General features: G+C 45.8%; 1 protein-coding gene across 1 annotated transcript in view; it reads left to right on the forward strand.

Moving 5' to 3' along the window:
- The window catches only part of LOC310856757 (uncharacterized protein), a gene marked incomplete at its 5' end in the record, with an annotated part of 46,083 nt that overhangs the window by 10,949 nt on the left and 7,569 nt on the right, over positions 1–27,565 (forward strand). The window contains 6 exons of the mRNA XM_083762232.1: positions 1,546–1,691; positions 4,528–4,669; positions 8,692–8,880; positions 14,840–14,950; positions 18,444–18,713; positions 22,590–23,165. Coding sequence (XP_083618358.1) covers positions 1,546–1,691; positions 4,528–4,669; positions 8,692–8,880; positions 14,840–14,950; positions 18,444–18,713; positions 22,590–23,165 — 1,434 coding nt within the window. The remainder of the gene's footprint in view (positions 1–1,545; positions 1,692–4,527; positions 4,670–8,691; positions 8,881–14,839; positions 14,951–18,443; positions 18,714–22,589; positions 23,166–27,565) is intronic.

The following is a 27,565-nucleotide window of genomic DNA, read 5'->3' on the forward strand; positions in this document are numbered from 1 at the left end:
AACTGGCAGGTGTAGAAAGCTGTCGTTTATGAACATCTACAATATAATCCGTTTTTGTGCCGCAGCCCCTGCCTCATCTCACGGCTTCACGTTGCATGTATACTACGGTCACTCACTACTAGAGGTAGTATAGTGAATGTAGGCCAGGATGCTTTTCAAGCACCTGGCAAAAACCCAGAGGTTTTGTAAATCAAGCTGCCTCACACTGGAGGCTCATAGGGCCCCTGCCCTAGTGCCCTATGGACCCACATGGCTCGGGAACCGTTGGACTACTTACTTAGAATCCAGGGTTATCTAAATTATTATCGTGTGCATATTGTATTGATGATGTTATTAGCAGAGTCACGGAACACTGCTGTAACCCTCTTGCATCCTGGATTCTTTAACTTATCAAAACATGGCAGCCTTGTTTTAGGTTTGAGTTGGTTACATCGTAGCCTGGTGGTGGTAAACCATCTCGGTCACGCAAATTCACATTATCGGGGGCTTGGGGCAGACCAGTCATGTGAATTCACACGACCAGAATGGTTTACCAGGCAAACGTAGTACAATGTTTTACTGTGGATGGGGGAGTTGCTTGTTATGTATGGAGGGTGTACGGGACAGCATGGGATTTTTAAAAGATTGATCGTTACACAACAAAGTGACTATGAAGTGTATGGCAGTGTCCTTACGCACCGAACGTAGCAGTGTTGCGAGTTTGTCGCCCATCAGTGGCTTACACACACAGTAAAAGCCTCTGTGTTCATTTATCCCTGAGAATAGGACTGTACCTCATTAAAAGCAATCAGAAATGGTGATTTTGATCATTCACAGAACAATGTATAAGTCGTCTCCACTCATCAAGCTCACATACAGATTGGTTAAGACAATGTTTTATTCATTTAAATAAGTTCTGGATTTGAGCTGTTCTGTGCACAGTGGCTTATGAACCCCGCCACTTTCTTCTCCTTTGTTAGTTTGATTGATTGTTTTTTTTTGTGGAAATGGAAAAGTATTTCTAGATGATGATGTCATGTTTTACTTCACACACAAAACTCTTACGAGTATTCAGCTCTGGCCTCATCTTAATTTCTTATTCTCTGTGCTTTTTTCCCCTCCTCTTCTTAATCTTGGAACCAGTCCTGACTATAGTATGTCCCTTGTACGAGTAATGCAACGTGTGGTAATGCAAGTCCTTATCTCGTCTTTGCCCTAAGGTTGAATGTAGCACCCGCGCTTTGCAATAGATTAGAGTACAGCTACGGACGGTGGAAATGTGCCCGCTTCCAGGCACTATGTTGTAGAAACAGTGAGAAAAGGTGAGAAATTCGACATGATGCCCAGGCAGGCAGGCAGGCAGGCTGCACACACAAATGCAGCAGCTTTTCTTCATCTGCTATGATGCAACTATAGCTGCAGTCAGTGACAGTGGCTGTGAAGGATTGTTAATGTAAGCCTTTGTTGTGCTCTGATTAATCACTGCATGATAATAGTGTTTGCTATATTATACTGTAATAGTCGCTAACCACCTCTCCTCTACTTTCCTCTCCCTTCTTTTCTCAGGTCCGCCAAGGTTTGTCAAATCGCACGAGGACCAGACAGGCATCTCGGGCGGGGTTGCCTCCTTTGTGTGCCTGGCTTCCGGGGAGCCCAAGCCCTGGATCACCTGGATGAAGAAGGGCAAGAAAGTCAGCTCCCAGCGGTTTGAGGTGGGTGGTACATTGTTATGCACAAAGAAGCTGATGTACAGTAGGCATGCGCACACACACACAGACCCACGCACGCACGCACGCACGCACGCATGCACATATACCACACACAGGCCGATAGAATACAATCAATCATCCTGTTATTGAGTATCACACCAACTCTCTTCTCTTCTCCGAGCAAGACCAGACAGCGAGACCCCCCTCCACCCTCTTTAATCTTCTTCCATCTTGATTCATGTAGTCTCTACTCTCACCCTTCCTCTCTACCTCCCCCCACTGCTCTACTCTCACCCTTCCTCTCTACCTCCCCCACTGCACTCCACCATCTCTGGCCGTACATCCCCCCTCTTATCTCAGCAACTCCCTCACCCCGCCTATCCCACCCCCCAACGGTAACAAGACTACTCGCCCCGTTTCTGTTTTCCTCCCAGAACTTTCCCCAGTGAGTGGTGGGAGAGGCTGGACAGCAGACGGCTGGACTTTGAATTTCTCTAACTATAAACTTTCATGACAGCAGAACAGCCTAAGTACAAATATAATTTATGAAAAGCTACTACAGTGAAAGTCTGTTCACAGAAGTTGTTGTAGGATATGTGGGGGATTATCTGACGAGGTACCATTTGAGGGGGCAAAACCTTACATATACTAAATAATACTAAATTGTTTATAGGTTCAATATAAGTCAAATAATATAGCCTTTCCACAGGAGTATCTTTTTATATTTTTCCAAAAAGAATACAAACAGCCAATAGCATATTACAAAGTTATCCCCCTCACTGGGGAAAATTCCGGGAGGAAAAACGGGCAAGCACCGGGGCGAGTAGTCCAGTATTCCCCCCCAACTCCCCTCCCCAGCATCACCTCTTTGAAACCTACATGAAGAGTAGGGGAATGCCTTTGGTTGGATCACACACAAGCAGCACCTAGAGAGGGTTTCCTTTGTAATGTTATTCAGTGCTGGTGCTCAGGGAAAGGAGGATCATTTGAGTGTTCCCCCGCCACAACCAAACTTCACTTTGTTCAACCGCGCGGTGCTAGCCTAGCACCGGTTGTAGTCAGACCGCGATTCATTGTAAAACAGGCTCTAACAGCAATGTTTATTTGTGCTCCAGAACGTTGGCTTTGTGAAGGAACGTTGTTATAAATTAAAGTTACTTTCATCTCATACTTGGTTTTCTTCCCTAGAGGGTTTTTGTTTGTTTCTTTGCTGGCAGGCGGCTGAATGAACAGAGGGAATAAACTGACCTACGCTGCAAAATCCTGAGTGTTAGTTTAACTTTGAGACGAGAGTCAGACTTTTGCTATTTGTCGAAATGGAGCAGGGTGTAATACCCGCGGCGCAGTGGCTGGTGAGAGCTTGGATTAGGCTGAATAGTACTGTCAGTCAAATAGGGCTGGTATGCTCTGCTTCAAGTACACTGGACTATGAAAGGCAGAAGTCCATGGACATTCTGCAGGATTTTCTATCCGTGTACATGTCTGTCTACTGCCTGTTTAACCCAAAGTCTTCTGAAAAAATATATATTCAAAGATTTGTACCGCATTTTCATGATTTTTCAAAAATAGCAGACCTACAAGCTCGTAGCTCTATGAGCTTGTAGATCTGCTATTTTTCAATAGCTAAAGTATAACATAATGCTTAGTTAAAACACCAAAAGGGGTTCCCGCCCAAAATGGGTTAAACAATGTATACTTACCAGTAAGACGCCTGAGAAGCGACCTCGCCCTAAAGGGTCGCGTGCACTGGCCATATATGGAGTGTATCTTGAGTGTACAGGGTGTGATGAAGTCAGATCAAGATATGGAATGTCAGAACAGGTCAGCTCCATATATGGAGATCTAAGGGTGGCAGCAGGGGCAGTGTATTGAATATACAGGGTTTGATGAGGGCCCAGGTATTGGGCCGGGCCAAGAGCCGCCATTGGACAGGCCCCAATGAAGTGAACGGAGTTTGCGTAACTCTGTCTTACTCTATGGCTCTGGCCTGGGGTGAGCGATGGGGATTTGAGTTAGGTGACGTGACAGAGTGACGGGGATTGTGGGTTAGGTGTCAAATAGTTAACTGCAACCTCCGGTCGCAATAAGCACCTTGAAAACAGTTTGATGACCATGCGCCAAGACAAACTTGGCAGTATGTTTAATAATCTACTGTATCTAATTGACTAATCAGATCTCACTGAGGTGTACTAGTGGGTGAGTAGGAAGGTCCACATGAAGGAGAGTAATAAGGAATAAGTAATAAGGAGAGTAGTTCCAAATGTCAGCAAGAATACCTCTCAGTATTCTTTATAATAAACAAACACATCTATGTGTACTTATTCTTCTCCCATTTGACGACCACTTATCCCCTTCACACGAGTCGACACATTTTCACAAATTTGGCATTTAATGGGAATATCCCGTTCCATGGACCTCTAGTCTAATATTAACCCCTAATTGACTGCCGAGTGTGACCGTGGACCAGGCCTCTTCATGGAGCCCATCAGAAGTGTGACCGTGGACCCGGGCCTCACAGAGCACGACCTGGAGCAGATGTGGACCAGGCCCCTCCACGGAGCCCACCCTGTCCATCTCTCTTCTATTCTTTCTTCCTATTCCCCCTCTACCCCCCCCCCCCCCCCCCCCCCCGACACGGTCAAGGCAGATGGCCTAGAGTCGGGTTCCTAAAGGGGAATTTTTCATTAACATTGTCACAATATTGCTTGCTCTGGGTGGATCTTTGTTGGTTGTAAAGTGTCCTGAGATAACTTGTTGTGATTTGACACTTTAATCAAATTGAATTGAAATTGAATTGAAATCCCCCCCCCCCCCCCCCCCCCCGTTCTGACCCTGTCAGGTGATTGAGTTTGACGACGGTGCTGGTTCTGTGCTGCGGATCCAGCCTCTACGCATGCACCGGGATGAGGCCATCTATGAGTGTAGAGCCGGCAACACATTGGGCGAGATCAACAACAGTGGCAGACTCACTGTGCTTGAAGGTAAGATATTCCTTCTATGTATTTGGATGTACTGTATGTATCCACCTACCTATCTACACAGTCAAATATATTCCTTCTATGTATTTGGATGTACTGTATGTATCCACCTACCTATCTACACAGTCAAATATATTCCTTCTATGTATTTGGATGTACTGTATGTATCCACCTACCTATCTACACAGTCAAATATATTCCTTCTATGTATTTGGATGTACTGTATGTATCCACCTACCTATCTACACAGTCAAATCCTCAGGGTTAATTTATCCAATTGTAACTCCTGAGAGTCTACAATTATAACGAAATGGGTTAGAAAGTTAAATGAACAATGAGGATTACACTGTTGTTTACCTATCTTTAGCTATCTCTCTAATATGTATACCTCTCAAGCTGTTATGAAGCTGTGAAATGAAATGAAAATAACACGGTGTTAGGTGAACTTCACTGTGAGATTCCTACTTTAACACACTCTGCCTTCCAACCGAAATCTTAACAAAGCCTGGTCTCACCCACCACTGCCTCATAGCCTTTGGTCACTGTTTCACATTATGCTAAAGCAGCATGAATCCATGTGATCTCACCAGTCATCGTTTCAGTTTGCACCAGCACAAGTACATTTTGTTTGTTTGTTTGTTGTTTTCCTTTGGCTTTTGTGTTGTCATGTCCACATGTGTGTGTCATGCTGCTCATGCTGAGTGCTCGCTGCATTTTGTACTTCTCTCAACTCTACTCTACACTACTCTCAAGTTGAGAGTTGTGCATTATGCACATTCATTAGAAAGCTGTCTCTTTTGTTATGACCAATATGTCATGTCACAAGTAATTATGATAAACTAGGGTGTATGGCTTAGCAAACCGTAACAGATTGAGGCCTTGATAAAAAAAAGAAAGTGTAAGGATTACCAACCATGCAAAATAACAATAACAAATAAATAAAAGTCTCTCAGTGAAAAATACTCTTTGCCTGAGGCTGCACCCCAGCTAGTAAAAGGTTCAAACTCTGACAACTTTCACTGCATGTACTTAAATTGGACTAAATTGATTCGTTATTTATTGTACCAAACTCACAGATTGCCACCTTGTTTTTGGGGTGGTGTTAGGAGCTCTTTCTTTATACCTCAATATGAATTGGCTCAATTGAAATTTGTTCTGTTCACGGAAATGGGGGGCATCCTTTTGTCCGACAACTCATAGGCCCGACGGGGCAATGCTCCGAGGTGCGCTGCGGGTCGGGAGAGGGTTGCGGTTAGGTTTAGGTGTCTGCCTCGGGGGAGGTTAGGGTTAGGGTGAGGGAGGAGGTAGGTTGTCGTTCGGACCAATGCTCCGTCGGATGAAAGTACTGCACTCCACGGAAATAGAACATTGTTTGTTTTTTCTCCCTGTCTATTCTCTAGGCAGCAATTAACCTTAGTCTAATGCGTCTACTGCGCTCTTCTTGGCGTGACTTGCACGATTCTCAACATGTAAGTTTATCAAGTACACAGCCACCTCCTACTAGCTAATTGCACAACGCTTGTAGTTGTAGCCCACACGGCCTCTCAACACCTTTTACATGTGCGAGTTTACACTGAAGCCCTAGTGCTGTGGGAGCTGTTTCCACTAATCATCCATACTGTGAAAAGGCCCTGGTTTTGTGTCAGCCACTTGTGCTAACAGGTCCCCCGCAATGCAAACACTAGGCAGAAGAAGGGGATAGATTCACATATAAGCTTCGCAGCATCTGTTTGCCTTTTAACTTATTCCCTGTTTGTGCTTCCGATATGAAAGAGGCTTGTGTAATAACTCCTTTGGGGTCTTCTGCACTGTTAAACTGATGCTTCGCATTTTCACAGCCCCTTATGTGCCAATAAGTCTCAATCATAAATATTCTATAGTCAGTCCGACTAGAGTGATTGCACACATCTCTTTGTTTTATGTTCAAATTAATTTCCAGGAGGAGACATAAGTCCTTAACCCATTCTGACCGGGCACCCATTTTGGTGTTGGCATCATGTCGTGCTTTAGCTATTTAAAAATAGCAGATCTACAAGCTCATATCGCGCCACCGAGTGGCGCGATACGAGCTTGTAGGTCTGCTATTTTTGAAAAAATCGAAGAGCGACTGACATTTTTAGAATCTGATCTCAGGTCAGAATGGGTTCATCAGACCAGTGTGTGTCCAGTGGAAATCTCGTATGAATCTGATCTCAGGTCAGAATGGGTTAAAAGAGTAAAAGAAAAAGAGGAATAATTTGCCAGGCAGTTTGCGTACTTAAAATGTCAGCTTTCCCTGTTCCTATAGCCAAATTAGTGTCATGGTCTGGGAAAGGTGTCCTAATTTGGATGTGTTGTATGAAATGAACACTCCAGTGTCATAACAGGCAGATAGTGGATTGGATTCTGTGGAACTGAAGAGACTGGCTTCACCGCAAAGATAAGAGGCCATGTACAGATCTGTGAACCATAACTGAACATGAGACCATCTGGGCAATGGTCCAAGAACGGACTTGAAAGTGGGAAGCACAGCTTAGACACTAGAACAACGTAGCACACCCCCGTTCGCTCATATTCTACATGTGTTTTTTTGTTCATTTTGTCTTTTGTTATATACTCACTTAAGTAATGTTTGTATTTGGACCCAGAAATAAGCAAAAGGCAGTGTAGTGTGCAAAACTGAAGAAAAACAAAATAACTAAATCATTATCAAACATATTCACACTTTTTGCCCTCTTAGTGGAATGCTAATTTAAAGGATCAAAAGTTGTAACAAAAGCCCATAATGCATTTTGTTAATACCTATCGTTATTTTGTACAGATTAACTTCAAGTGTCAGGCAACCTACTTGAAATGGAACATACAGTACGGGCAAATTGTAAGTCTGTTCTCCCAGTACTTTCTGCAACTTTCTGCAGTACACCCAGTAACAGGGTTGCTGGTGATTGAGGGTTCTTTCTCCGGTGGTTGTCGCTGTTTTTTGAAAGCACGTCGTTCAACCTCTCAACACTGTGCAAAGCATTTATGTAAATCGATGAGTAGCTTCCGTATTGACTAAAACATTTTGAAATAAGCCTGTACAGAAGTAGTCAGCTCAGAAGGAGAATAGACTGCTTAAATGGCAATTGGCACACTTGGAGGAGCGTTTATGTCGGAAATAATTAATGCGTGATGCGGCTGGTGCCAGGAAGACATATATGCACTGAAGGCTAGAACCCTGTTGAGAAAGGAAAGGAACAACTACTCCATTTGCAACTTTCTGTTATGTCTTGTTGACTAATGAGAGTCAACCTTCTTCCACTTGGGACTGCATGTGACTTTAAATGTTTTTGTTAATTGCTGTAAAGTTAAGGATGTGGGTGACAAAAGTAATTTATCAATCAACATATGGAAATTTCATGAAATCTATATTAATAAACACAATTAATGAACACACATTTTTACTCTTTGGAAACTTTACCGCTAATTAACCCATGGGCACGGCCAAGTATCTTGTCAAGGTGCCCAATGGCAAGAGTTTTATCAAGGCGCCCAATGGCAAGAGCTTCCATCACCATTAGCACTGCGCCCCTTATTTCCCAAGGCCCTGGCCCCAAGGACACTCATCTGCATAGAAGAGGAACGAGCAGAATACAGATCTGAAAGCAAGCTGATAACCAGACTCCCCAAGGGGCTGAATAATTTCCTCAGTGTTAACAACATCAGAATGTAACGGAGAGCGCAAAAAAACCCACTTAGCCATTTGCCTGTAACACCTAATTTCTGCTTTCATCATGGTAATAGTGGTTCATAACTCATGCTTGGCAGTTCTTCGCATTCATTGGCGCCTTTTGATGCATTCCGCATATCCTCAGTGAAGCCGAGTCAAGATTTGTATTGTTACACATAAAGGAACATACTGTAAGACTAAAATTCTTTGGTTTTGGTTCCTCAACTTTATAGTAGCAAACAATAACAAGGACCTATTATCAGGGTCTACCCTCCTTTAACAAACAGTTAATTGATGACGTTCCCCTCTCATGTTGTCTCTCCTTGTACATTTCCAGGGAACCAGATCCCACAAGGCTTCCCAACCATCGACATGGGCCCCCAGCTGAAGGTGGTGGAGCGGACCCGAACGGCCACCATGCTGTGTGCCGCCAGCGGAAACCCAGAGCCAGAGATCACCTGGTATAAGGACATGTTACCAGTAGACATCAGCAGCAGCAATGGCCGTATCAAGCAGCTCCGCTCAGGTATGCATTGATTTGATTTGATATATATTATATACAGTATATATTTGTATTATAATTTACGGTATATTTAGGTGTAGAAACCTTGTATCTCCAAAAATGTGGACACCAGGTTGAAAGTGGTTATATTGTTTTGTGCAGGTTTTATAAATATTTAACCAATAAAAAGTATTAGGACAAGAGGTGACCAAATAATAACTACATTGGATCAATTTTTCTATATCCTGAAAATGTACGATTTTGGACACACAAGGTTTCTGCCCGACAACGAGTATTCAAAACCCAGATCTTCAGCCTGAAGATCTGTGTAAAATTAAAATTAAGTTAAATTTAGCCTGTGGTATTTATCCGATGCAGCTGCTGTGTTCAAGGCTTGTGAGGTGCACTGCATCGTTAATCCGTGTAAATATGACATCAAATTATGGTTAACCACAGATAACTGTGAACACTCCAAGGGTACACGTTTACAAAATGTGCATCCCTAATACAAAGGCCCTCTCATATTTGCCTTCAGTGCCAGTACTGTAAATCCCTTAAGACTTAAAGTTGGTGTGCGTGTGCGTGTGTGTGCGTGTGCGTGTGTGTTTGTGTGCGTGCGTGTGTGCGTAATAAGTGTTAAATAGCTCTATATTCTGAAAGTAATCATTGCTATAGCGTGTTCAGTAACAGGCATCTCCTTGGCTCTTTAGCTCTTTAGGAAACAGAAAAAAAATGTCATGGTGGTATATCAGTTTCATCCAATTAGGAGAAAGAACTCATGCAGGATACAGGATAAACAAGTACAAATGGAATAAATGAAATAAATAAATAAGCAGACAAATGTGGAATTGGAACACACATTAACACAATTAGCGCCAGGATTTCTTTCAAAATAGAAGCCGGGAAGATATGGCAGCTTTTACTCTGAAAGCCGGGGGCTTCCGTTCCGTACAAAAACCGGGAGGCATAATGTTCCTTGCGTATACCTTTACGATCATTCCGATAAAGTCTCTCTAGAAGCGTTAATATTCCGGGTGAGAGGCATGTTGAGAGGCAGAAATGAAGACAGAAGTATAGCCATCTGGTCAAAACCACGGAGAGCTCCTTAGATTACGCGTGGCGAGCCTTTCTTTCTAATCGCTAAACAGGGATGTGAACGGGACCGCGCATGCGCGAAAAGCAAGGAGTACATTGCAGAAGGATAGGCCAACCCAAAAAATATATGAATGAAATGAATATATTTTCTCTGTTTGATATCAATGAAAAAGCGCTAGGACGTGTACTGTACACACGTCGTCGCAATCAGTCGGTTGGAACTATTTGGTATAATAGTCTTCTTTATTGGCCTAAAATATTGTCTATATACATACTTTCATGAATCCACTTGCTGACCGGCTGTCGGTATTGAGCAATTTGTTTTATAGGGGTTTATGTGACCCTACCATTAACATCCCATATAAGGCAAAAATGTCCTTATGCTTTTAGTAGCATGTGACATGTCAAACTAGGGGGGTTTCATGATTCTGAATCCTTTCCAAGCATTGGTTTTGCACAAAAACACTTTTGCGCTAAAAACGGCCATAGGCGTCATCACAAATGTGATGAGGTAACCCACCTCATTGGTAACCCACCTGAAAATGTTACTGAACAAACACTGTAGCAATGATTACTATCAGAATATAGAGCTTCAACTTTTTTTGTTTCAATCAAAAAACATCACTTAAGTTACACCAATAATGGCAAAGGAAACTTATTTTTGTCTCTCATGACCTTGTTTTGTAGACTGACTTTTCTAAATTAGATTCCAGGGCTGAATAACCTCACAAAGGGACACAGGGATGTGGGGAATTAATTAACCCCCCACATTTTTTTTTGTAGTAGCAACAGAAGGATGAATTTGTGACCAAAAATAATCATTTTCCTGCCCTTTACAACAAATGAGCCTTAAGCCTCACTAAAACATTTAATGAGGCCACATTCAGTCTGGCCTACGGTGCATTAGCATCCGTTCACCAGACGACTTGATAAATAAACAGTCCAAGCCTGACCCGGATCAGGTGGAAAAGGTGCGAGTTTGAAGGATTAGTGGCTTTAAACCGTGGCCAAATCTCATCACTCTTTGCTAAATGTACTTCATTTAGAGCGTTAGGCCAAGGATCAAACACCACCCCCCACCCCTCCCCCCCCCAACCGTCCTAGCTCCATGATTAAAGATGGAAGCCCGTCAGTTCGCTAGCTGCCCACTGCATGGTGAATGTAGGTCACTGGAGTGAGTTCAGATCCCCCAGATTCTGTACAGGGGAAGATTTGAAAGACATCCTAATCTAAAGTAGCACCTTTACTGCATTTATTTTGTATGCGTATGTACAGTAGGCTAATCCACCGTGTCAATTTGGACTGCAGTTGCTTTATTGTTTAGGTGTTAGAAGTATTTGATGATAAGTGTGTACATGAAACAATGCACATTTGCTTTCAGCACAGATCTTTGAATTAGCCTTTCTCTGGCATGTGAAAAGTCCTTATACGTAACACCCTCTCAGCTCAACTTTTCCTCTTATCTCTCGCCCTGTCTTTTACAACAGCTGCCATATCTGGCTTTGCATAAATGCCTATGATCTGAAATGAGTCCAATATCTGTTCTTATTGCAAACCCCACATACACACACACAACGCACGCACAACACACATTTTGCTTCCATGCTTTTAACAGCAGATGTAGTCATGTAGCCCAGCCTCATCTCCTCTTGGTGTCTAACCCCCTCGTTGCATAACATGCTCGCCAACACACCTGTTGTAACATTTCTTGCTAACCCACTGTTGAAGTTCTATTCTCCCTCCATTCAGACTGTTCTGTATGCTTATAGACAATAGCCTATCTTTAACTTTGACTTGAGTGCTTTTATTGTACTACATCATTCTGTTTAACCTCTCTGGCTTTAATTAATTTCTTCTCTCCGTCATTTTTCTCATTTTAGTAATTCATCTCGATTCGAAAAGAGAGAGGAAGCCATTTCAGTGACGGAAAAAGATGAAATATTTTTAAGTTGTGCATAATTTGATCATTGCAGCAAAGCCAGTACAAACAGACCGTACTGTACAGTACAGTTGCTGTACATACGGTCTTAAATTAAATTACACAACCATAGCAATGTGGTCTGAACTAATTGCTCAGATATTGCCTGAGGAAAGAAACAATATTTTATGACCTGCAGATAAAGCCAAAATCTGTGTTGGTTGGTACTTGCTTTATTGCGTGCGACTTAAGCATATGCAATATAAATTGGGCAAGGAAAATGTTTTCATACATTTCTTTGCCGTGTCGAAGTAGCTTCCACTCTCCCGCTGTTTAGTATTTTTGTGCCTCTGGCCTGTTGGATTGGAAACATCATTTATTTGCTGGAATGTGGAATGCTAACTAATCTCTCCCACCCTGTTTGCACAGAAATTACCCCCACCTACTAGGCGGTACGCCAATTAGAGGTAAGGATGATGTACAAAGTGTGTCGGAAAAATACAGTATCACGTCCATTCCCAGTCACATCAAAGTCAGCCCGCCCCGTCTTCCCCCCATCCCACCTTCAGTGCCACCTCACCAAGTTCATTTACTGTTTGCCCCCGAACCCGACACCACCTTCCACTTCCTCCTCGTCAGTCCACACAGTGTCCTTCAGCCTCTATGTTCCGTCTGCCCTGTGTCTACCCCCCCAACAAACAAACAAACAATCACCAACGCTATAGGAGAGTGGAGGTAGATGCCGGAGAAGGCAGTCTAAGGTGTTAACACTGTGAATGAGTCTCTGCAGGATTTATAATTGGCCCCGGTTAAGAATGAGCTTCTGAATTACCCCCATCCTCTCCCCATCTAAAGCAAACCCATACATCTGCACACCACTGGCACATTGTCTAGGCCCAAAGGTTTTTTTCTCTTTCAGTGGAAAGGAGTGGATTGCTGTTGCAATTTAAACTAAAGGCCAGCGTTGCCACAAGAGGCTCTGCTTACCTTCCAGTCTTGAAAATTGAAACGGCCCAATTTGCATATAGAGCCTCTGCTGCCTCATCCTCTGGCATGGGAAGAGGAAGTCTAGCCAAAATTGTTAAGGTGGAATCTTCGACCTCTTGTAATGGAAATCATTCTTTCTCCCCCGAGTACCAGCACAATATCACCGCAGCGGCATTGAGGTAAATAGGGGAACGCCTGGTGCGAGCTGAGTTTATCGGATGCTTCTGTGCACTCCTAACCTGTCTCTGGCTGTCTTTCTGTCAATGCATGGTTCCTGGTTCACTAAACATTCTACCATTTCTGTCACATTTGTTTTTTTTAAATGCAATGCCCCCTCCACATACTGTGCATTTAGACATGCAGCCAATATGCAGCTAATATAACTTAAACACTATATATAACCTTTTTGACTGGAGTCCCCCAGATGTCTATACTTGGCACCCTCCTTTTTTTCTTCTACCAAATATATTTGCTGGAAATAGCCAATCTCCAAGCTCAGAACACATTGCAATGCGCGGTGATCTTGTAGATCTGCTATTTTTGCAGAAGGTTTCCCCCAGAATAGGGATCCTACGTGTGGTTAAAGAACCTGGATGCTTGGGGTCCTGTAACCACCGCCCTGACAGCTGTAGAAGACGAGCAACGATCTGGTCTTTTCTCCTTTCAAGAGAGTCTCAGATTGACAGAGTGGTGGCGTTGGCATTAGTATGCAGGTGAGCGCCAGGGTTGAATCAGACGGAGGTGTGCGAGCCGCACAGAGCTAAAACCCCTGAAGGATGTGAAGTGGTATTATCTGATGTCACGGCCGGCCCTCCCCCACATTTGTTGTTGCTTCTCTTTTTCCGGGCCGGCCACGTTGCTGCAGGTCTCGTCCCGGGTATTTTTCAGTTGGTGGTAGAAACTTGTTTGTTGCATTCATCTCATACTTCCATGATATATAAAGAATGTACCCCTGACATCATTGTACACCAGAATCTGCTTTGTCATTTTTCAAAATGCATGGTGTCTAGCCCGCCTTTATCGCTAGCGCCATGGGGTTTTGGAGAGGTGATAACCGTTATCACTTTGTTTGTGACGTCCACAATGTACACAAGTAGTATTTCTTTGAAATGTATACTTTTTTGGGTTATGGGATTCAGGTAAGTTTGTTATTTGTGTATTTTCTTTTATTCTTCTCCCTTTGAAATTTCCTTGGGCTTTTGAAGTCAATACGTGAGCCGCAGATGAACAAAGTCACAGCTTGCTTCGTCACTCATTCTCCAATTGAATAGCAGCAGTTGGTTCATCTGAGGCTGAGCTATGTAACGCTGTAGCCGTATCCTTGGCTTTCTCACTTTCTTAGGAAACAATGCTCTCAGCCTTGCAGATCATGGCTGCAGATACTCTGTACTGTTAATTATAATACAAGCCATTTGGCACGATCACTTTAACCCCACTTAATGTGTACTTAAAAACAGGCTGGGGGGAGGGGCAGATACACTCGTTGTTGTTTTTCTGCAAAATGTTGGGCCTTTTCTGAAGTAACGGCAGCAGTTCATTTGCAGCCCGTCACACCATCTCGAACACACATCACACTATATCTAAAGCAACGATGCCCGCACTCTCAAAGCAGACCCAATTCAAAAACTCAACGGATTCGATCCGATCAGCACCCTCTCTCTCTCGCTCTGTCCCGAAGGCCCGTGATTCTGCATGGCACACGCCTGTCTCGCCAGCTTTTTCGTTGTTGTTTCTTTTTTGTCCCTTGACACACCGAGGCAAATGCTGTATGTTGATTTGTGGATTGGATAAACTTGCCAAATCAGCATCCTCAGTGGTCGGTCCCTTGACGTCCCCCCTCCCCTCAACAACACTTAACCATGCACAAATGTAGGCTCGGCGGCTACGTGGTTTACTGTGAGTCACTGAAGAGTTGTGTTGTGTGGTCTAAGCCAGTGTTCCACAACATTCCATGGCAACTAAATGTATTCATCCCTCACACAGGAGCTCTCCAGATTGAGAACAGCGAAGAGTCAGACCAGGGGAAGTATGAGTGTGTCGCCATGAACAGCGCCGGGACCCGTTACTCAGCTCCTGCCAATCTTTATGTCCGAGGTAAGGTCACACACCTATACTAAATGCTGTCCTAAATGTGGTGCCATCAAACCAATGTACAGAAATGTCTCTTTATCGCTCTCTCACTGTTGTCCTCCGTCAGATCTACTCATCCCTCAGTTCTGGTTCTACCTTTCTTTCCTTGTCTCTCTCTATCCCTCTGTCTCCCTCTCTCTCCCATTATCTGTCTATGTCTCTCACATCCTGTTCCCTCGCCAATCATCCTCCTTCCTCCTACGTCATATTCCTTCCATAACGATGAGCTGAGATAATCCCAGCCTGTGTGTGTGCGACTGTGCGTGTGTGTGTGTGTGTGTGTGTGTGTGTGTGTGTGTGTGTGTGTGTGTGCGTGCGTGCATCTGGCAGTGCCGGCAGGTGCTGAAAGTATAGAAATAAAAACAAAACAGCTGCGTTGCATTTTCTCCACAGGCCTTACCCTCCCCATGGCCAGGACTATCTATGTTCTCTTATCTTATTTTGTGTATTTTCTTGACATTCTTTGACGGTATTGAAAGGCTTCAATCCTTCCTATATGGTTGAGAGACACTGGAACGCAGCACTGGGAGTTTTTTCCACAAACTTTGTTTTCGTTCCGCTACTTACATCAACCGGACCAGAGCGAGGGTGCGAGGAGGCAGTGTTGCGTGCCAGTGTTGCTAGATGCCGGTACGTGGAGATGAGAGTTGGTACCGGGTCAGCCCTGCAGGTACCAATGAGACTATCTGAAGAACATGAAACAGAATTCATGTGTGAGTTGTTAGTGTGGGCGCAGGTGAAGAGAGAGAAAGTGGCGAGGTGATGGAGAGACACTCAACTATCTCCTCTAACTTTTAAAAAGGCAGATATAGTATACACTCCATACAAATAACAAGGCAAAGGAAACGGGATCAAGGCAGCTACAATTTACAATTTACAATTTAGGCATTTAGCAGACGCTCTTAATCCAGAGCGACTTACATTTAAGCAAGAACAAAAAAGCATTTATCATGAAACATGCGTAAGCTAAGAAAGTAACAGTGGAATATCTATATTATGAGACTATACATATAAACTATATATCTATACTACTATGCTATACATATGTACTATGGCGTGCTATGACTATATACAATGCAATTAGCCAATTATAGTGCTGTCTACATAACATGCTATAAGTCTATCAAATGCTATCTAAGTCTACCGAAATGCTATCTAAGGGGGTAGGATAAGTGCTATGGGCCATGATGGAGTCTGAAAAGGTGGGTTTTCAGACTACGGCGGAAGATTGGGAGTGATGCTGCAGTTCTGACTGCAATGGGAAGTGCATTCCACAGTTTTGGAGCCAGAAGGGAGAAGAGTTTGGGACGTGTGGAGCGTTGTCCCGGCGTTTTTAGTGAGGGTACTTCCAGCTTCCCTGCGTTGGCTGATCTGAGTGCGCGGGAGGGTTTGTAGGGTTCAATCATACTTGCTGATATGGGGGAGCCATACTTTTGGTTGCTTTGAATGCCAGCATCAGAGTTTTGTATTCTGTGTGGGCAGCGACCGGGAGCCAGTGGAGGGAGCGGCGCAGATTACATTAGATTGAGTTCTTCTCACTACAACACCTTTGTGACAAGTCCCGTGTAATTAATTCATGTGGGATGTGCGAGAGCAAATTTAACAGAAGCGGTTAGGGATTGCAGCTATGCAGAGCTCTCCTCGCCTGTTCCAATGTGGTGTCATGTTCCACATCCGTCGATCACGCCGCCCTCTTTGTTTGGGAAACGTGATGGGATGCTGCCGATCATTGGGCGAAGCCCACAGGATTCTTCTTCAATTTACGAAACATCAGGGAGACCGGCATGCGTGCGCCTTTAGTGTTTGGGGGGGAATTCACACGAGTGTGAACCAGGTTCCCCCTCTAATTATGGTGCGGTCCAGAAAGCCGTTTCCTTTCCCCGACTGGAATCTCAAAAGGTGCTTTTGTGTTTTTTCATTTCGCCACATAATGAGGGGAATAACAAGCATGGCTGTAACGATGTTCCGGTTCAAATTAGAAAGGGAGGTAGGGTAGCGGGAGGTGTGTGTGTGTGTGTGTGGGTGGGGGGGTGTCACATTTGAGAATCCATTTCCATGGGGGCCAGTGCAAAAGAGCAATTACAGTCTGGACGCTTTTTTTCCCCCTCTCGGAGTGAGGAGCTGAGACCTTGTATGTAGTGCATTAGGATAAATATCCCATATACTGTAGATTCTGTTGGGGGACTTCCAGGCCGTTATGTTTTAAATATGTATTGACCGAGTGATTGCCGGAATACTATAGTAATAATAATGTATATAATGAGAGCGTTCTCTGATGTGCTCTGTCCTCTGTGAGGGAGATGTTATGAAGAAGTCAGGAGTGGCACTTTGCTGTGCTTTCAGCTCACAACGCGCTGTGATAATGTTGAGCGTGTCATGAATTCCACCACATTGGCAGTGACGGATGTTGACACAGTGCTGTCAAGTGAGGGTTGTTGAAAAAGTTCCTTTTAAAAAGTTACCCAATTTTTGTAAACACAACTTTTTAAGTTAAAAAAAACAATAATAATATATATATAAGCAAGCATATGTAAATGCTGGGTCTCTGTTTATCCAGGCCAGCTTTTCAGTATCACGTCGAGCCTCTGCATCGTTGCTTGCATGCCTATTCCCTAGCGACGTCAGCAGGCCCTCCGCGTCTCCATGGGAACCCTTTTTTAATGTCAGCCTATCTGCATATCAGAGCCTCACAAAGACAGTGGGGGACGAGAGGGAGTGAAAAAGACAGGCCTGAGCCCTACATGCCAGCCGGCGTAAAGGGCAGTAAGTAAAGTAAGTAAGAGCAGAAGGAACCAGAAAGTGGGAGGGGAGGGGGGACAAACAATGGCATATCTGCAGGGTCTCTCAATGATGCAAGTCGCACCACCATTCACTGACACTGACAAAAGAGGACCAGATATAGTCACTCTGGAAAAAAAAAGGGCTATGACTTGAATGTATTCCCTTTTTTGCGCTGTAAAAGAATAATGTGCACCACCCACTCCTTCCCAAAGTTTCTTGTGAATTTTCATTCTGTGACAGCCCACATAATTCTATTTTGCATGCCTGAGCATTACGGACAATAGTGGTCAGCCCCTACCATTGCCCACCCTGCCAATGCCCAGTTTTTATCCCTCATTATGTGTAGTCCCTGACACTGCCATTGCCTCTCACATGACGTATGGAGTTGGAGTTTCACCGGGAGGACTTAACGCATGTGGAGGAACACACGACTCCTCTCGGTTTTTTCACCCTGTACAACCTGTAGGAGTTGCTAAGCAGCAGAGATCGCTGTCCCCACCCGGCTCCCCGCCCACAAACGGGGCCAACAGGAACTTTACCCTTGTGTCACCCGGACACTCTTAAGCCTTAGCCTTTGGGGGCTAGGGCAGAAAACGTTATGATGTCATTATAAAACCATCCAAGGTTGACTTTTTGCTTTCTCGTTTGTCTTCTCCCTCTTCCTCTCCAACTTCAGTGCGCAGGGTCCCGCCCAGGTTCTCCATCCCACCAACCAATCACGAGGTGATGCCAGGCGGCAGCGTCAACCTGACGTGTATGGCTGTGGGCTCTCCCATGCCCTACGTCAAGTGGATGATGGGCGAGGTGGAGCTCACCAAGGAAGAGGAGATGCCCGTGGGCCGCAACGTGCTGGAGCTCACCAATATCCGCCTGTCTGCCAACTACACCTGCGTGGCCATGTCCTCGCTGGCCATGATTGAGGCCACAGCCCAGGTCACTGTCAAAGGTAAGAGCTTAAAGCCCGACTTCTGTGTTTGAGTGATTGAATACTGTTTTAACAGTTTGTAAAAGGTACAGAGGTACAGTTATACAATAATGCTAAAAGTATAACACAAAAAGCCTGGAGGGCTTGTTTCCATGTGATCCTATGTGAACCATGGTATTTTTAGCATTGCCTTTTTTGCAGTAAACGAGCCGATGCTTTTAGTATGTGGTAACACATGCATACAATATGCTAACACATGCTAAGTAGAATATAAAAAAGAATCATGTTTAGATAAAAACAAGACATCTTTCTATAACCCGAGTCCCAACAGGCGTCGTCCGTGACTTCCATCGTTCCCGAGTAGCTAGTAAAGTCTAATAATGGCATGACATCCTGTGATAGTTAAGCTAAGCTGTACTACATGCTGGCTGCTTGTGGCCATCCTGAGTTAAGATGGTGATGCCCTACGCCTCATTTGGCCAAATGGAAATAGTGATCTTTATAAATATTTCACCAATAAGAAGTGCTTCACAAGATCAATGATCAGGATCGACTAAGAGACTAACTTCAAAAACATTCATTTTTACATGAATAGATTTTCACTCACGCATGACCTGTCATCAGAGTTTTACATCCAGCATGTAGTGGCATGTTCATGTATTGGCCTACTTTTGAGTGAATGTCTATGGTCCTGGTTTCATAAACCTACAGGCTGTTGCAGAATATTGGGAAGTAAAAACGAATTTGTGTGTGTGTGTGTGTGTGTGTGTGTGTGTGTGTGTGTGTGTGTGTGTGTGTGTGTGTGTGTGTGTGTGTGTGTGTGTGTGTGTGTGTGTGTGTGTGTGTGTGTGTGTGTGTGTGTGTGTGTGTGTGTGTGTGTGTGTTAGGGTTGGGTGACGATACGAATACATCGTCAATCGCGAATATACAAATCCAATCGCCGAATATTTTTATTAGGCGATTTCTCTGGACGATTTAGCCCAATTAACATGTAAAGTGTGAGCAACATGTGAATCAGCAAAGTAGTAACAGCGGCCGGGTGGAAATCCCCCGTTATAATGGTATGCTCCCAGCCTCCCACAGTCCCCGCACTCAGCACTGTCAGCAGCCAGCATCGGGCACCGCGGCACGGCACTTACGGCAGCCTGGCTGGGAGCCTGTAGCCTACATGTTGTTTAAAGATGGAGTGCCGTGATTTTTTTCCACACTTAAACATGATCATCAGGTGTATATGAGGTATAATTTTTTCAAAAAAGTGTACAGTATTTGTTAAAATGATGGTTTTATGTGGACACACCCACCAGTTCATTAGGTATGCGTGAGTTTAACCATAGCACCACCCACCTAATCCAGTCCCTCCGCCTCCTCCTTTAAGACCACCCACTTGTCCTAGTCCCTCCCCTCCTTATAAAAGGACAGCCCATGGCTCTGCCCTTTTGTTTACAAAATGGCAAATTGGTGTCTGTAATGTAACAAAAACTCATGTTTTTGTGAATGTTAGAAGTGAACACTTCCCATATTTCTGAGATATCGTATAGGCACCATTATGCACTTATACTGCCACCATCCATGTATAGGCATATAATCCATGCATCCATACCATATCAGATCTGTTTTTTCTGATTTTTTATAATCATTTATTTATTTCCTCCAATTATATTGACCCTATTGTCGCAATCAGCTCAGCTCATCATCCAATTCGATCATAGTTTAACAGCAGAAACAATTAGTTTGATAGATCATTTAGCCTACAATATATTGTAGGCTATTGATTTCCTCCAGCTAAGCACCCTGGCATTAAAACTGCCCTTTATCTGACTGCATTGAGTTTCAGCAAAAGTCGCCAGATCTAAAGAAACAAGCGGCCAGGTCCACAAAAATAAGTCACAGAAATTGCAGTGAATATTTATGAAAACGTTTCAACAACACCAATCCTTTTAACAACATATTAATCTGAGGGTCCTTCACATGAACCATTGGTCAAGTCAACCACATCTCCCCTGAAAGTTACTTATATGAAAACAAGCCCAAGTCGCTTGTAATAGCCAGACATGGCAACATGGCTTCCAGCGCGACACAACATACTTCTAATTCTTGACTTTACACTCAGCCTCGTATAAGTATTAGGACCTACATACATATTGACTACAACAGCCAACAAGAATGCACACTGTGACACTACACTCTGTATCAAAGCCCGACCACTGTGATTATAAAGAAACAACCTACTCCTTGAGAACAACAAGAGCAACTATACAGCAGAGCAGGTAGGAGGCTGGTTTGTTGTGTTTTCCTTGATTAATCCTGAGGACCCGACGTGAACATTTACTTGCTTAGTTGCTTCCAATCTAACGAAAAACAGTCTGCTCTGCTGTGAACTGGTAATGTGTGAAATGACTGTTTGAAAATCTGCCACACAGTTAGACACACACAGAGCAGCAAACTGGCTGCGCTGTTCAGTTCACACGTGTGTATGTGGCAGGCAGCTCCGCCCACAGAGGTTGTCGTATTTAAAAAATATGTATAGAGGGGGAGGTGCGTGTGTGCGTGCAATATTTTTACGTCACACTATCCGTGTTTACTTCATTGGCCCGTTTGACCGTCAAGGGTTCAGCCTCCAGGAAGAAACCCTAAATACAAAGTTATTACACCATTGGACATAAAAACGACTCCAGGGTGTCTAATGAAGTACTGTCACCCCATAGACACATGAAAAGCTGGAAAAATACAAAAATTGTGGCACTCCATCTTTAAGCTCCGGAGTCCAGACCCATGCAGTTTAATAATATACAGTCACAACAGAATGCACACTGCTGTCTCGTGTCTCATCACAATCCCAATGCGCCACCCGTGAGTGGCGGGGGGGAAATAAAAAAAACTGTCTACTAGTGTTAGTGTATAGGCACGGGGATCATTCATTAGCTTAGCGATTAGCTTAGCGTGTAGCCAATACTGGTGCAACCCACTGATTGAACTTCATCTCCGCCTGTAATCCAAGTTATTTTTATTGACAACGTGAACGAACCGTGGATCAGCCCGGGGCGGCCGCAGCAGCTTGTGGGCTCCGCTCCGAGCCTCCGACGACCGGTGCGGGGAGGGAAGGGAGCTAGTTACCCTGGCTGCGCTGCAGTCTGCAGAAACAGACTGATCTACAAGCTCTCAACGCCTAGCGAACGGAGCTGCGAAAACAGGCAGGACGCGGCGCCTTGAGATCTTGCAGATCTGGCTTTTTTGCGACCTGCAGTGAGCTGTTCTCACTTTACTTTTATGACACAAATACATCGTCAATCGGCAAATATTGGTCAGACGATTGGCGGTTGAAAAAAATTGGCATATCGCCCAACCTTAGTGTGTGTGTGTGTGTGCACGCGTGTGTGTGTCCAAGCTGTCCAGTCCAGTACCTGCCATCTTGCACTGTGTTACCAACTCCTGTCTGTATTGATCCCACTCTCCACTTAGCTGATCAATATCCAGAATGTCACAGTCATTTATATGAACCCTTTCTTCAAAAGACTCCCGCAAATTCCCAATAAAGCCTCTTTATTCTTTCTTTGTGTATTGCCATTTCCTCTCCATAGGAACAACATGCTATTTTCTATTCATTGGAACCTGCGAACACAAAAATTGCACATCCAGCCACGCCTGGGAATTGACTTGATGACAGCGTTCATTGCAGATGTATTAGGAATGGATCCGTGTTCAAAAAGCACTCACCTAGTCGGTGTGTCGCCTGATCGCCTATGGTCAAAATAATGTTATTCTCCCTGGGAGCCACTAAAGTGCATTTTAGCAATGGTCCTATTAGATGTACCAGAGTCATACACAAGCAATTTACCCAGTCTGCACCACTAACTGAATATAAAGGAATATAACCCTTGTCTGTTTGTCCATCCCCAGCCTTGCCCAAGCCACCAACCTCTCTCATCGTCACAGAGACGACAGCCACCAGCGTGACACTCACATGGGACTCTGGCAACCCGGAGCCCGTCTCCTACTACATGATCCAGTACCGTGCCAAGGCGTCTGATGGAGGCTTCCAGGAGGTGGACGGAGTGGCCACCACTCGCTACAGCATTGGCGGACTCAGCCCGTACTCGGAGTACGAGTTCCGCGTCATGGCCGTCAACAACATGGGCCGCGGGCCGCCCAGCGATGCCGTGGAGACACGCACGGGCGAGCAGGCACCCTCCTCTCCGCCGCTGCACGTGCAGGCGCGTATGCTGAGTGCCAGCACCATGCTGGTGCAGTGGGAGCCGCCCGAAGAGCCCAACGGGCAGATCCGCGGCTACCGCGTCTACTACAGCTCTGACCTGTTGGCGCCGCTCAGCGCCTGGCACAACACAGACGACAGCCGCCTCACCACCATCTCGGGTCTCACCACTGACATCACGTATAGCCTCCGCGTGCTCGGTTTCACCTCCGTCGGGGACGGACCGCCCTCGGATGTACTGCAGGTCAAGACACAGCAGGGAGGTGAATTAATGACAAAAAGTGGGTGTGGGTGTTTATGTGGGTGGGTGTGTTTATGTGGGTGTATGGATGCAGGGTGTTGGACTGTTGGTGTGTGTTGGTTTCGTTATCATGCGACTGGACTTGCCAATTGTAAGAAGCAGCTTATTTATTTCTGATGACAGGACAGACTTTGTCTTGTTTTTATTTTATTTTATTTTAACTGGGAACCTGCAGAGGCGGTGCTCCCAAACAGCCTTAAACAACTAATACAGGAGGACACAGTTACGGTAAAATATATACCAGGACACCTTAAGGAAAAAGATAATCTCACAACAGAACAAACCAGGTCACTTAGGGAATTAATCAACAACAAACAAATGATAATCAAGCCAGCAGACAAAGGCTCCTGCATAGTAATTATGGACAGACACCAATACCTGTTGGAAGGTGAGAGACAACTCCACAATCAGGATCATTATAGACAATTAGACCAACCAATTTACATACAGACAGCAGCTATAAAGGCCAAAGCCATCGTAAACAAACTGAGAGAAAAAAAAGCACATAAACGCCAAACAACAACAGTACTTAATAGGACAGGACAGCCCACGAGCCAGGATTTTTTATCTTTTACCAAAAATACACAAGAGCCCGGATTCATTGACAATACCAAATGAAATTCCTCCCGGGAGACCAATTGTGTCTGACTGTGGCAGTGAGACTTATCAGACAGCAGAGTATATCGAATACTTCCTAAACCCACTGTCAATAAGACACCCCAGTTTTATAAAAGACACCTACGATTTTGTGGACAAAATTAAAGAAATTATAGTAGGAAAGGAGGCCTTCCTGTTTTCGATAGATATAGACAGCCTCTACACAAACATTGAGACAGAAGCAGGACTACAAGCAGTAAAATAAGTATTTAGTAAATACCCAGACACAAATCGACCAGAGGAGGAATTACTCCAATTACTAGACTTAAATCTAACCCAGAATGATTTTTCCTTTAACAACAAGTTCTATTTACAAATCAAAGGGACGGCCATGGGAAAGAGATTCGCACCATCTTATGCGAACATTACATGAGCATATGGGAACAGACAGCGCTAGAAAAATGCAGACTAAAACCAACACGTTACTATCGGTTCCTGGATGATATCTTTGGGATATGGGAACATAGCAAAGAGGAATTCCAGGAATTTATTGATGTGTTAAATAGCCATCATAGATCCATGACGATAAAATATGTGACACACACAGAAAGGATTGACTTTCTTGATGTAACAATCTTCAAGGGCCCAAACTTTAACACAAACAGGAAACTAGATTTAAAAGTATTCTTTAAAGAAACGGACACTCACGCCTTACTACACAAAACGTCATTCCACCCGACACACTCCTACACAGGAATAGTCAAATCACAACTACTAAGATTCCATAGGATTTGCACGCAATGAAGTGATTTCAAAATAGCTTGTAAAACGCTATTTAATGCCCTCAGACTAAGAGGATACACTAGGACCTTCCTCCGGAAAGCTCACAAAACCTTTTTAGAAGTAAGAGTGCGGGATACAGGCCCTAAATTGGCACTGATAAGCAGTTATTCCACACAGAGCAGACTAGTCAACCACAGAATAAAAAGGAATTTTGAGAACCGAACGGATGATCTTCTAAAAGATTATAAAATTATATCGGCCTATAGAAAAAACAAGAATCTTAAAGATTATCTAGTACACAGCAAGCTAAAAGAAATCAACACACCAGCACGCCAGGGACCAGAATACTTCAAACCCAAACAATTAGTCAAAAATAGAACTACAAAACGCGTGTTGGAGATTAAACAACAAGTAACAGCCAGAACCAGCAACTGCATTTATTTAATCACATGTGAAAAATGTGGTTTGCAATATGTCGGAGAAACGGGTAAAACAATAGCTACAAGGCTGGGACAACACAGATACAACAGTTTGACTGTTTTACACGCGTAACCCGCATTTTAATCAACCCCCCTTCACTGCCGAGATTGTTGTATTACCTTTAGAGCATACGCTGAATTATTTGGGCTTTTAATCCGCGAAAATCCAGCGAAATAAGGTCCCTCGGTTTGTTGTGATCCGATCGTACCATCCACCATCTTGGTGCACCCGGACGCACACAAGACTCGTCTCCATGAGGCGTTGTACCCCATTCATTTGCATTGGCCTCAATTTCCCAGAAGCCCTAGCAGCCCACAGCATGTGACGATTTCCGGTTTCGTCATCAAAACGAAAGCATCTAGTCTCTATCTCCGCGACGAAGACGGAGTTTATTTTTATTTATTACAATACGGCGGATTAATCACATAAAACAAAAGGCGGGTATGTCGTATATAGCAACGACAGTAACCTGGAGTAAACCATTCCTGGCAGTAAAACTGTTTAACAATGCAAAAAAGACAACCACAAGGTTGGTTCAACATTTCATGGCTCACGGCATTGAAGCCCTAAAAGGCACTGGACTTCAACACAATCCCAACTGGACAGTAGGACAAAGATTCATTCATTCATTCCTTGCATTGTGCCTACACATGTTGCGACCTTCGGTCCAACCACCCCACCCCCCCTCCCTACGAGCACGCTGGCTGGTGAGGCAATGCGCCACGCAGGCGGTCGCAGCGTCGCACCTCGCCCTCTTCCAACCCCCCTCCCCCCTCCCGTTCTCTCCCCTCAGACCAGCAAGCGCCTCCTCCCTCCCCCCCCAAGTCCATCGCCGCGCACCACAGGACCACACCATCTCCCCCTCCCCCCTCCCCCCTCTGTCTTTCCGCCGTGGTCGATCTCGGCAACAAACACGCAAAAGATCCCCTTCCTCCTCCCCATCTTCGTCCTCAAGTGGGCGTTCGACCCCCACCTCCCCGTCCCCCCGCCCCGCCCCGCCCGCCAGAGCCCCTCCCGGCGTCAGGCTTGCCACTCTCCCACCCGGAGCCCGCCGCCGCTGACAGGCTCGCCGCCAAGCTCGCTGCCGCTCGCCACTCCCTGACCCGGAGCCCACCCAGCACCAGGCTCGACGCCGCTCGCCTCCCTCCCCCCCCTCCTGCCGACCCGGAGCCCCCACGGTGCCAGGCTCGCCACCGCTCACCCCTCCCTCCTCCCACCCAACCCGAGCCCAACCAGCGCCAGGCCCGCCGCCGCTGACAGGCTCGCTGCCAAGCTCGCCGGCAGCCTCGCCGGCAGGCTCGCCACTCTCTGACCCGGAGCCCACCCAGAGCCCACCCGGCGCCAGGCTCGACGCCGCTCTACTCCTTCCCCCCCCTCCTGCCGACCCGGAGCCCCCACGGCGCCAGGCTCGCCACCGCTCGCCCCTCCCTCCTCCTCGTCGTACAGCACGCCACCATGCTCAGGCCGCCCCTCCACCCCCCACACCCCCCCTCGCCTCCCAGACGCCAACAACTCTGGTCAGCTCCCACCTTCACTTTGGCCTCAGCCCCCCCAAGTGTCTCGCAGGGAATGCCACTCCCCCCGACACCTGCTCAGGCAGCACCCCCCCCCCCCCCCCCCCCGAATCACCTCCGTGTGCACACCGTCTCCCCCAGTAGACCGGCACAGCACGCCCCCTCCCTGGACCCGCACAACTTGCCAGCGGTCCCCCTCCCTGGACCCGCACAACGTGCCAGCGTGCCCCCTCCCTGGACCAGCACATCGTGCCCCCTCCGGTCGGTCCTCAGCCCCTCGTCGCTCCATTACTCCTGTCACCGCCAGTTTAGGACGCTCCATCCGTCCGTGGCAGAGCGGACGGTCGACGGTCTAAGCGAGAGGTATTCCTTTCCAGCGTACCAACCGGAAGGCGGCGTTGCTCGTTGCTTGGCTGGCCCACTCCGTTCCGGATGCGGCCCCGCCCACCCGGGCCACACGTTCCATGACTCCGCCCACCAGCCTCCTCCTGCTTTACAGCAGCAGCAACAGACACGTGCCCGGCCCACATCCCTCCTCCCCCCCTCCCTCACACACACGCTGGCCGGCGCACGCATCGTCTGCTTCAAACCCTCCTCCTCCCTCCCGCCCTCCCTCCTCCCCCACAACCACGCTGGCAGGTGCGGCAATGCGGCCCCAGGCGGGCGCGTAATACGCCCCGCAGGTGGTCGCGGTGACGCACCTCGCCCACTTCCATCCCTCCTCCCGTTCTTTTCCCACAGCACGCTGGGCACGCTGGCGGTCGCGGCAACGCACGCCGCCCACTTCCAACCCCCCCGTCGATGCGCAGATCGAGACTGCATACAATTCCACAACAACAATCCCCGATGACATGCAGCGCCGTCGGGCCCATGAGTTTGAAACACCTTGACCCACTCCGCACATCAAACATACTCTGTGAGACTTACCCAATAGTCTTTGCCATGCCTTTTTTGGGCCACGATTCGACACAAAGAAGCATCCCAATTC

The sequence above is a fragment of the Protomyctophum parallelum genome (assembly GCF_964188405.1).
Source record: "Protomyctophum parallelum genome assembly, chromosome: 3".
NCBI lineage: Eukaryota > Metazoa > Chordata > Actinopteri > Myctophiformes > Myctophidae > Protomyctophum > Protomyctophum parallelum.